General features: G+C 34.7%; 1 protein-coding gene across 1 annotated transcript in view; it reads right to left on the bottom strand.

Moving 5' to 3' along the window:
- Nucleotides 1–377: 377 nt before the first annotated feature.
- The window catches only part of CDC5L (cell division cycle 5 like), a 52,076-nt gene continuing 41,082 nt past the window's right edge, over nt 378–11,371 (bottom strand). Inside the window, exons 15-16 of the mRNA XM_072642318.1 lie at nt 1,526–1,738; nt 378–836 (exon numbers count right to left, since the gene is read on the bottom strand). Coding sequence (XP_072498419.1) covers nt 732–836; nt 1,526–1,738 — 318 coding nt within the window. The 3' untranslated portion in view covers nt 378–731. The remainder of the gene's footprint in view (nt 837–1,525; nt 1,739–11,371) is intronic.

Below are 11,371 nucleotides of genomic sequence, written 5' to 3'. Positions count from 1 at the left end.
ATCCAGGCTTAATCTCTACTCTGAACTCCACTTGCACATTATCTACGGACTTGTAGGCATCTCCACCTGGATATCACACTGGCATCTCAAGTTAATATGTCAAAAACAGAACTCATCATTCCCCCTCACACCTCCCTCTCTCCATTTCTGTTGGCACCAGATTTGTAAACTTGGAATCCCCCTTGACTTCCCTCTCTCTCAGAACCACCCAATATCCAAGTCTTATTTGATCTGCCTCCACAACCCCTCTCTCTCCCATTCATCACCCTTTTCTCTCCTCACCACACCAACTCCAAACAACTAGAATGGCACAGAGTATTTAATAAACATTATTTTTAAAAATTAATGAATATCTGACATCAATGAAGGCACAATAATTCTCAAAAACTTTACAGTTAATTTTTATTCAAGAATTTACTCACAGGCAACACATTTAAGAATACTTAAAAATAAAAAATATGATTTTTAAAGGTCAAAACTAAAAAAAAAAAATTTAGCAATATTGCTAAAAAAAAATGATGATTCTCTTAATAAATTAACCTCCAAAAATGCTTGTGAAGTCAGAGTTTATACACAGAGAATCAGATGATAGAATCCATTCAAAACAAATAACAAATGAAAAGTCACAGACAACAGGCAAATGGGTTTGATGAACATAAACATCAGCATCATTCTTCCAGAGGATGGAAACCAGCATCTAACTCTTTCTATAACAAAATGCAAATGATGTTTCAATATTTTGACTTTAAAGTCTCTTTCTCCAGCAGCAAATCTGCATATCTTTGCTGAAGTTCCTTTTCTCTTTCTTGCTGTCGCTGGACATCTTCTTTTAGACACTTAGAAAATAAAAACATGAAATAATTGTTTAAGATTTAAACTATCTTGTGAAATATTTCAAAGCACCACCCAATATCAATAGTTGATATAGTTGAACAACTTACAAAGGAAAAAACACAAATTAATAATCACTTGTCAAAATGCTCAGCCTTCCTCAATAATCAAAGAAATTTATACTACTCTCAACCATTTAATTTTTAAGTCCCTGTTTCTTCAAATGTCTGAGACACTATCTCATACCCACAAAATGTAAGAAGGAAGAAAAAAGGAAGATAAGAAAGATGGAGGAGGAGAAAATGTTAATTTCTTAAAGATTTTTACAGCAGTATTATTCATGACTGCCCAAACTGTAAATAATCCAACGTCCAATAAGGGAATAGCTAGATAAATTGTGGTATGTTAATACAACAGAATATAATAAGAGATGTGAATGATACACAGAAATCTGGGAAGACACTTAAGAAATAGTACAAAGCAAAAAAGCAGAATTAGAACAATGGAGTACACATTAACCACAACCATATAAAAGGAAAATAAATATAGGCAAGGAAAGCTGACAAAGTCTCAGAATGCCTGGTTTTTAAGGAAATTTTATGGGCTGAAATTCATTTACTCAAATATAAATAGTTATAGTTTAATTCATTTCAACACTCTTCAAGATTAAGGTAATCATAATGAACAATATTACCTCCAGCCTCCTTGGAATTGCTGAATCCTCGTGTTTCTTTAGCTCCTCAAAAGTACGAAGCTCCAAGTGAGCTTGCTCAATTTGGTCCCATAAATCATTCAACTGTTTCATTAGTCCCATTGCTCGAGACTGGTAACCACCAAGCAAAATTTTCATCTTCTTTTCCATTTTTGCAGCTCTCTTAGCTTCTGTGGTCATGTGACCCCTATTTATCTGAAAAGAGACCATCACATCAACAAGTGAGAATAACTGACTAGGAAGATTCTTGAGATCACTCCATCTTAGGTCCATCCTAGATTTCATATCACTCATGGAAGTTTACACATAAATTTTAAACAATCTTATTTATCATGACCTTACCATTCACCATGACATGGACAATGTAAAGAGTTTTAGGGGATGCAATATACATGAAAATTCTTGGACAGATGGGTAACAATCCTATTCTAAAAAGACCCTTCGGCTGATATCCTAAAACCTACATAACTAACAGTTATCTGCTCAAGACACCTATCTCCAATGAGGACTGTGAACTATCAATTTATTCAAAATGGCCTCACTTCACAACCAGGTTTCAAGGGTTCTAGCATAATGGTCTTCACTACTGATAAGAGTAACCAACAGGTGAAGGTACTGAAGACATCATCAACACCCTCCCAAACAACAGCTAAACTGAAAACCACGTGTCAATTGTTAATATTACAAAACTTGTTATTCCTTGACTTGGGAGGAAAATGGCAGAAGACAGAGACACACTGCTCACTAAAATTATTTTAAAGTGAATTTTTAAAGTGAAAAAATCTGCCTTTCTTACATCACAGGTTTACTATGATGATCAAATAATTGAGATGTGACTATAAAAGTAATGAAAACAATTTTTGCACACCAAGATTTTTACACACTCAGATAAATGCTCTCCACTTCAAAGTTCCATTTACTTATTCCAATAAAACTATCATAATTCAAAACATTTTGAAACTTTTTTTTATAGAATTACTTTCAGAGCCTACACTATATTATTTTGAAGATCATCATTAATGGCACATCTGAGGAAGGATTTCATTTCTAGAACTAAAGTGTCAGAGGAGTTTGTACTTTATTCTAGCAGCAACAGTGAGACACTAAAGTTTCTTGAGAAGGAGCACAGCATAGTCAGACCTCAATTTGGCAGCTGTGGAAGATGGAATGGAAAGAGAACATCACTAGATGCAGGAAGACCAATTAGGGAGCTAATCAAGAAATATTAATTTGATTAGGGTCGTTAAAGGGGTAGAACCAAAATGTTTCCTTTTAGGGTTTTGACTAACATCAAGAGACTGTAGGTGTTGACTCTACAACTTGACTAACCTATGTTCAGCACCATGAAGTGCCCCTGGAAAAATTCTTTTCAATACTTGAGCCCACAGAAGAGGCTTTCTTCTTACTCTTTTCCTTTAGAACAGCATGAAATAAGGCAGCAAAGGAAATCTGCTTATTTTCGTAATACTAGAAGTCAAAACTGGAAAATTATGATCAGTAAGTCCAATTCAGGCCACCCTGATCCCCAAACCACTGCAATATGATGACAACAAACTGAATTATGCTTTCTAAAAAATTCCTTATTCTCAGATATCCTATGGCTTAGATAGATGTAGCATTTAACATGTTGATGTATCTGTTTTAGTGGACATATGGATTTGCTTGTTGTTTTAGGCTATTTTCATGGAAAATATCAAGGAGTGTTTTCCCAGAGAGCATAGCACAACAGATGCCAAATTAAATAAAGGGTAAAAGTTCACCTCCCCAGATTCTGGCTTTTCAGTACTAAAGGTATATTAGAAGTTGGAGAGCCAGGAATAAATGCTTCGATATAGCTGCCAAGACAACTCAGTGGTGCTCAATTACAACCACTGCCACCTCCATTTGAGAACAGTTAGACACCAGTAGGGTGTATTTTCTTTTGAGTAATCAAGTGCTTCATCAAGCAAAAGTACAAACAGCTACCAAAACCAGTGCTTGGTCTGCTAAGGACAAGGGAGTGCTGTGTTACTACCTAAGAGCTAAATTTGTAAAGTGGGCTAGATTTTCCTCTACATTATCACTTAATCTATTTAGGTAAAATATTTTAGCTTCAAAAAATAAAGGTTTGGAAGATTATGTCTGCCAAAAAAATTACTAAATATATTAGCAAATGATGAATTCTATAAATAAAGGATAGTAAACATGAAAAAATGTTTAGACATTTAAGACTGCCTATATCTTTAAAACTTTAAGCACTTCTGAAGTCATTTAATGGATGCTTTTGTGAGCCAGGCCCACCTAAACAAAAGCCACTCCTAGAAACAGCAGTAGTAGGTGAAAGTCTTGGCATCTGAGACATAGCTATGGATGCCTATATTGTTAAAGGAAAACATGTTCTGACTTTCATCCATGCTACACTTACAGAATTCATCATTTGCTAACACATTCAGTAATATATGTACACAAATAAATGTGTTCTATAAGCAAGGCAAGACAGACAGACAGACAGACAGACAGACACACACACACACACAAACAGAGGAGCTGTTATTTTATTTTGGAGGCAATGGTGATCTGTTGAAGCATCTTGAGCAAGAGAGCAGCATAGTCAGACCCTGCCTTTAAGAATATCAATTTGGCAGCTGGACTAGAAAAATAGAGAATACATAAGCTATTCTACTTTCGAAGCCACTTAAAAGGTCCAAATGTAACTCAATGAGAGAACTATTAATTTTGGACAAGCTGTTTTCTATCAGAAATTCTAAAAACTCACATTCAATTGTTTTGGTTTTTTTTTCTGATTTCTTTCACCATCTACCCATTCTCTATCCCAGAATGGAGGATGCTGTGCAACTTAAAGACAAATCAGGGAAAGGTTATTACAGGTAAGTTTGTAGAGAGAGGGTGGGGGTGTGTGTGTGGGTGTGTGTGTGTGTGTGTGTGTGTGTGTGTGTGTGTGTGTGTGTGTGTGTGTGTGTGTATGAAAATTAATGACTGGAAAGGAGAACGGGAGCGTGTTGCTTAGCACCCCCATGTTGGATAGTCATAATGTACCTCAATTATTCCACCTGACTAATGGGTACATTCTTTTTTAAAGTGAATACCATGACAAAACGGCTCTGTATTTTGAAACAATGGGCCATAGTAAATTACAACAAACTCTCTACAATTAATACCATACAAATGCTTTCTATAGTCCCTGTCAACAGCTGTCTCACTTTAGCAATTTTGTGAACTGTGTACTTCACTGAAGGAAAGATGTATCCACTTAAAAATATATGGACCATCATTTGGTTTCAAAGGGTAAACCAAAATTTAAAATGTGTTTTACATATTGCATATTTATAAGTTACTTCTGTAGTGTGCCACAAAATTGCTTCAAATTACTTAATTGCTTCTAAAGTTATAACATAAGGCAAATACAATTCTTCAAGTTAAGAGAACTTATTTCAACTAATGAACATACAGGTAGACTTTAAATAACCAGAAACTTTAAAAATTTGGTCATCCTGGATGAGGGGGTTGCCATTTTACAAACCAAAACATTTTTATTTTATTTCAGCTGTTTCAGGACTGAGTTTGAAAAAGTTATTTTCTATCATCCAGTTCTTTCAGTCATGTCTCATTCTTCAAGATTCCACTGGAGGTTTTCTTGGCAAGATACTAAGGTGGCTTACCATTTCCTTCTCCAGCTCATTTTACAGATGAGGAAACTGAGGCAAACAGGTTACATAACTTGCTGAGAGTCACACAGCTACTACTAAGTGTTTGAGGCTGGATTTGAACTCAGGTCTTCCTGACTCCAGGCCTAGCACTATATCCATTGGGTCACCTAGCTACCCATATAATTCAAATGACACTCCCCTATTTCCCTAATCAACGTTATTTTGCAAAAATATTCACAATATATTATCACCAAGCCTCACCAAAAGGGGGCTGCTGGCTAAAACCTGAATGCTGTCTGGCTCTGGGAAAGCTAGATAGAATAAATTCCTAGTGCTCTATACTTGGCAAAAATAAAAACAAAAACAAGAACACCAGGAAACAAACCCCAGTTCTAAACCAGAATAAATTCTGATGAGCAAGAAACATTCCAAAGGTGATTTTTTAAAATAAAGATAACTGATAGATTGACTGGGAACCTCAGAACCAGAGACCGGGCTGCCACCAGCATGGAGAAGTCAGGAAAGGCTCCTTATGGTACCCATGGAATTAATTGCTTCCTATATACCTTCATTTGTAAAACAAGGAGGCTGGACTAAAATGGTCTCAAAGGTTCATCTGGGCTCTAAATCTATCTTATAATCTATGTTGAAGTACCCCAAACTGTTTTCTCACAACCAACAAACATTAGGTATAAGTATGCCTGGGTTTCCCCTGCCTTTGTAAAAAGAGAATTTCATTTTTCCTCAGTGACTAAGGGTAATCATTATGAAGACCAACTGTTAAGACTGTCCTATACCACTATGGATTATCTGCATTCACCAGGCCCAAGCTACTGTGCTTCAAAGGATCTTGTGCCTGCTTCCTGAAGTCTCCCTGGCTCCCAGCTGCTATCAGCATGCCTTGTCAGTCAGTCGAAACAAACAATAGGAGCCTGCTGTCAGAACTGCAAAGAGAAGTCACCATGGTTTTTATTCTGCCACCAAAGGGCAATCACACTTGGAATATCCAACCCTCACTCTTCCCAAGTCAAATGTCTCAACCTCCAAAAACAAAACCTTTAACTCATCTACCAAAAAAATAAAATAATAATGTACACACACAATTTCTTTTTTAAATAGTGGGAGTTTGAGGAAGAAAAAAGTCTGAGCCCATGTCTTCTTTTCCTCACCCATCTAAAGAGATTCTGAAGTCATAACAGACTCCCATTTCATTAATAGCTCTTCTAACTCAGAAGCATGATTTCTGATGAAGTCCTCATTCATTATGTCCAGTTATGAGCCAACACTAGACATGTCAAACTCACCATCTGGCTGCAAAACTCTTCAGTGCAAGAAGCAGATATAAACATAAATGGGGAATGTTTAATAAAATAAATAAAAATATGAAACCATATAATGTTCATTTGTATTTTTCTAAGTCAGTATGTAGCTGCAGGGATCTGTTTCTATTTGAATTTGACACCAATGATCTACACCTCAAACTGGGTACCCCATGGAGGTTTCTTAATCTGCAAGTAAACCTGCACTGCGAATCATCACCATATTTGAAATGCTTGCATATTACTTCCAAAATATGTATATGTTATTTTACCTGTATTCAAAATACAAATAAACATTCTAAATCAAACATGTAACTTCTGGCTTGACTGTATTGTGATCTGTTTCATAGTAAATTAGTTCTCCAGAACTGTACGATTCTGTCCTAGTCAGAGGCATCGTCACCTCACACACTTAAGAGTGCACATTCATTAAATGCCAAATGAAAAGATTATGTGCTTGCAAGTTTATCATTACTTCTTGAACTGAGAGGGAGAAGGAGAGGGAGGGAGAGAGTAGGCAGGAGGGAAAGAGGGAGAGAAGGAAGAAGGGAAAGAGAGTGTGTACATGCTATAGTCTATAGCAGATCTGGGTTATTGGACCACAGCAGGAAGTCCTTTCTTCAGGTCCTCCTACTTACTCTTCCAACCTGTTCAGGAAAGAGATTCATAGGAAGGGGGCTGCTAGGCCTCCTGGCACAGTAGTTTTTATGAGCACTAAGCAGAGGAAATATCACAATGACCCATTCATACAAGAGGAAAACTTGGGGAATACTACATAATATTAAGGATAACCCTCATGCTCAATAACTGCTCATGAGTAATTAGGGCAGCTTTTTATATTCTGGTAACTTCTACCTGTAAGAGTTAACTCACCTATACTGTTGAGTCATTTAACAATTCCCAAATCACCAGTGATTTTAATAATTTCTAAACTACTACCATACATTTAATGCCAAAAATTACACCTAATTTAGCTTGAGCTTTGTAAAAAAATCTCTGGCTCAAAACACTGAGCTATGGGTTCCAAGAAACTACAAAAATAATTTCTGGAAGATAAATTTTGAAAGGAAGGAAAAATAAAGAGTAGACAACTAAAATGGTCAAATACAAGGAAAGAAGAACAAATTGTCTTTAAGAGTCAATTCCAAAAGTTTTTTCATTATCTTCCTGTTTGTCCAATTTAATTAAAATAAAAAATTCTAGGGAACCATGGGTATTTTGTATGTAACGCCTAACCCACTATATGAAAGATCATGTCATGCTGAAAAGCAATATGGAGGAAAAAATTTAAGAAACTCATCTTTGCTAAATACAAGCTACATGACACAAACTACATGAAGACATTTACTGTGTCTCATTATCAATGCTACTACACTGAGGATATCAGTGTGCCAAGTCTTCACAGATGACACAAGTGGCAAATGGTCCTTGCAAGAATGGCCCCATCTAGCACACCACGAAGCTAACAACCATCTAAACGCTTTCCCTAGTTTTCAGCTGCTCAGTGGAATTTTTTCTGGAGAATGTTTCTGACTTTGTAATGAAAGCCAGAAGAGAAATAGGATTCTTTGTATTCTTTGTGCAGCTAATTTTGCTAGAGAAGATTCCACAAAGCAAGACGTGCCCATACAATTCAAAGACACCACAATGGACTGCTGCCTGCATTATCTGCAGTCTTACTTCTAAGAACTCAACGCTACATAATATGTCTTCTATAAATTGACCTTGACAGTAAAACTCTGGGAGAGGGATCACTTCTGGACCTATTTCCCACCTCTAAGGAATGACTTTCCATTTTTATAACTAACATGACAAAATTTACTTTTCAGCCAAACTCCTTCAAACAGCAATTCAGATTTTCTTTCAAGTCCTATTAAATTTAAGGACTAGACCTAAATTCTGACTATTAATCTCATTTTAGCATGTATTGGAAATTATTTCACTGAAAATTATGTTCAATGATACTTAAGAGTCATACTTTCACTTAAAGTGAACTTGCTTTTGACTGAAAATGGTCTAAATCTAATTTTAGTTTCCTTTCAAAAAAGGTAGCATTTTATATGAGAAAGTGTTAAATGTGAAAAGATTTTCCAGATAACTGACGTATTTACTAAGGTAAATGACATTTGGCAAAAAAACTTATAAAAATGTATTTATGTAGGCATTAAACATCTCAGATAAAAACATGACAACCAAAGTCTACAGGGAATTAACAATGTATTCGATTATCCAGCAGAAAAATGATAAAAGATTCATTTGTGTTTATAACAATGGATAAAACATAAAAGTGAAAAGTCACAAGCCGTTTTCAAAAAGACAAAATGCAAACTATACACTATCATCTGTAAAACTAGAGAAAATCACTAATAATTAGAGAAATGGAATTTGATAACTTTAGTTATCACCTATCAAATTAACAAAGCTGGAAAAAATTTGTCAGAAGGCCTATGGGAAAACAGGCAACACTCACAGCTACTGGATCTAAGAATTGATTCAACTGTTTCTGTAAGACAATTTGGAATTACTTAACAAAAAACCGTTAGTAGTTCATACCCTTGGACCCAAAGAGCTTACCAAAAATAATGAACAAAAGCTACTGAATAGCAATATTCATAGCAGCATAACAAAATAGCATTACTCTACTATAACAGACAATGAATGTGAATATTCCAGAGAAACAAGGGAAACCCTAAATAAAGAAATGCAGCATGAAGAAAACAGAGCTAAACTAAGAATATACACAATGCCTACTACAAAGAAAATGATTATAAACAACCCTAAAAGGCAGTCAAATAACACAATGATTACACATACTGTCGTGCTCAGTTGTTTCTGCTGAACTACATTTTTTTCCCTTAAAAAAAATTTTTTTTAACCGTGGCTAGAAGAGTAAGTATATATGGAGTAAGTATATATTTAGAAATCAATATATCAATACTGAATGTCAAAATAAGATCAAAAAGTAAACTTTTATTAGATCAAAGAATTTAATTTTAAAGATATCTGGTAGAGAAAATGGAAATTGTTCAAAAGTCAAGAAAAGGTCTTTTCCTGAAGATTTTTTTATACAGAATATTCTTCCAAAATTACTAACTCTATCAATAGTACAGTAATGGAAAATTTTAGCTCCTGGAAATATATACCTTTAAGGATTACCCACAAATGTTCATCATATCAACATCCAACTGGCAATTCTTTCTGTATCTTCCCTTCAAGATCGCAGTCATGTAGAAGTAAAATTGTCTATATTTAAAATTTCACAACTCATCATCTGAAATACTTATTTGCTACTATGAAATCAGTGTCTTAATAAATAAGATGAAGAATACTCGGCTATCTACTCGTGCATCACAAAATTACGTTTAGAATTCATATTGGGGGGAAGAAAGCACAGTAAATAAGACAGAGAGAGAAACACCACAGTCCTTTAAAAAAAGGACATAGTAGCTAAATGACTGTACCCACTGCCAAACTTACATGTAAACTACCTTAATGCACCCAAATTAACAGTAAAATGAAATCCACAGGAATACACTAGAAACTTTTCTAATAACAATGGGAATGAAGCAAAGATGTATACTCATCCCACAATTATTTGACAAAATTCTAGAAATGCTAGCAACAGTTAGGCAAGAGAAAGAAATTAAAGGCATAAAGATGGGTAAAAAGAATATAAAACTATCTCCACTTGCTGATTATTTGATGATATATATGGAAATCTAGGTAATCAGCAAAGATACTAATTAAGACAATTAACAGCTTCAGCAAACAAAATAAACCCTCAAAAATCAACAGCATTTCTACATAATGCTAACCAAAAGCAAAAATAGAAAGTGTAACCTCATTCCAAATAACTACAAAATGCACAAAATATCTGTGGACCAACCTACCGCAGACCACAAAAGACTGATTTGTATGGATCCAATTACAGAGCGCTCCTTAAAGAAATAAAGAGCAATTTAAATAGCGGGAGGAATATTTATTGCTCATGGCTAGGTTGTACCAATATGATAATAAATATAAATGTAATAAAAAGACAACAATATCCAAATTAAATTGTACCTTTAACGTCAGACCAGTCCAACTACTGAGAGGACACTTTACAGAACATGATAAAATAAGAAGATTCATTTAGAAAAACAAAAGAGCTAGAATATGAAGGGAAATGGTTGAAAAGAAATAGGGATGAAGAAGGAATAGCACTTCCAGACCTCAAATCATACTATAAAGCAGCAGTCATAAAAACCATGTGGTATTGGTTAAAGAACAGAGAGAAAGATCAATGGAACAGACTAGATAAGGGAGAATCACAAACAATGGAACTCAATAACTCAGTATTTGATAAAATGGAAAACAAAAGTTACTTAGGAATCTCCTTATTTGGTAAAAATTGCTGAGAAAACTAGAAAACAAACTGGCTGAAATTAGGCTTACACCAACATTCATACAATATTCCACAATACATTCTAAATGCATATGTAAAGTTAATATTAAAAGATCACACTATAAAAAAACTGAAAGTGAAACAGATCATATGCCTCTCATAGCTATAGGGTGGAGATATATCTTAACTAACCAAGAGATAGTGACAATCATGAAAAATAAAATATATAACTTTGGTTATATAAAACTGAAAACTTCTGCACAGACAACATCAATGCATCTCAGATAAGCAGGGAAGTGACTGAATGAGGAAAAATCTTTGTATCAAATTTCTCTGATAACAGTTTGGTATCCAAGATATGTAAATAATTAATAAATACATGTAAGATTAATGGACATTCTTCAACAAGTAGTCAAAGGATAAGAACAAATAGGATTCAACAGAATTGCAAAATATGCACAAACACATAAATGTTCCA

The sequence above is a fragment of the Notamacropus eugenii genome, chromosome 2, assembly GCF_028372415.1.
Source record: "Notamacropus eugenii isolate mMacEug1 chromosome 2, mMacEug1.pri_v2, whole genome shotgun sequence".
Lineage (NCBI taxonomy): Eukaryota > Metazoa > Chordata > Mammalia > Diprotodontia > Macropodidae > Notamacropus > Notamacropus eugenii.
This window is presented reverse-complemented; position numbering and strand designations above follow the sequence as displayed.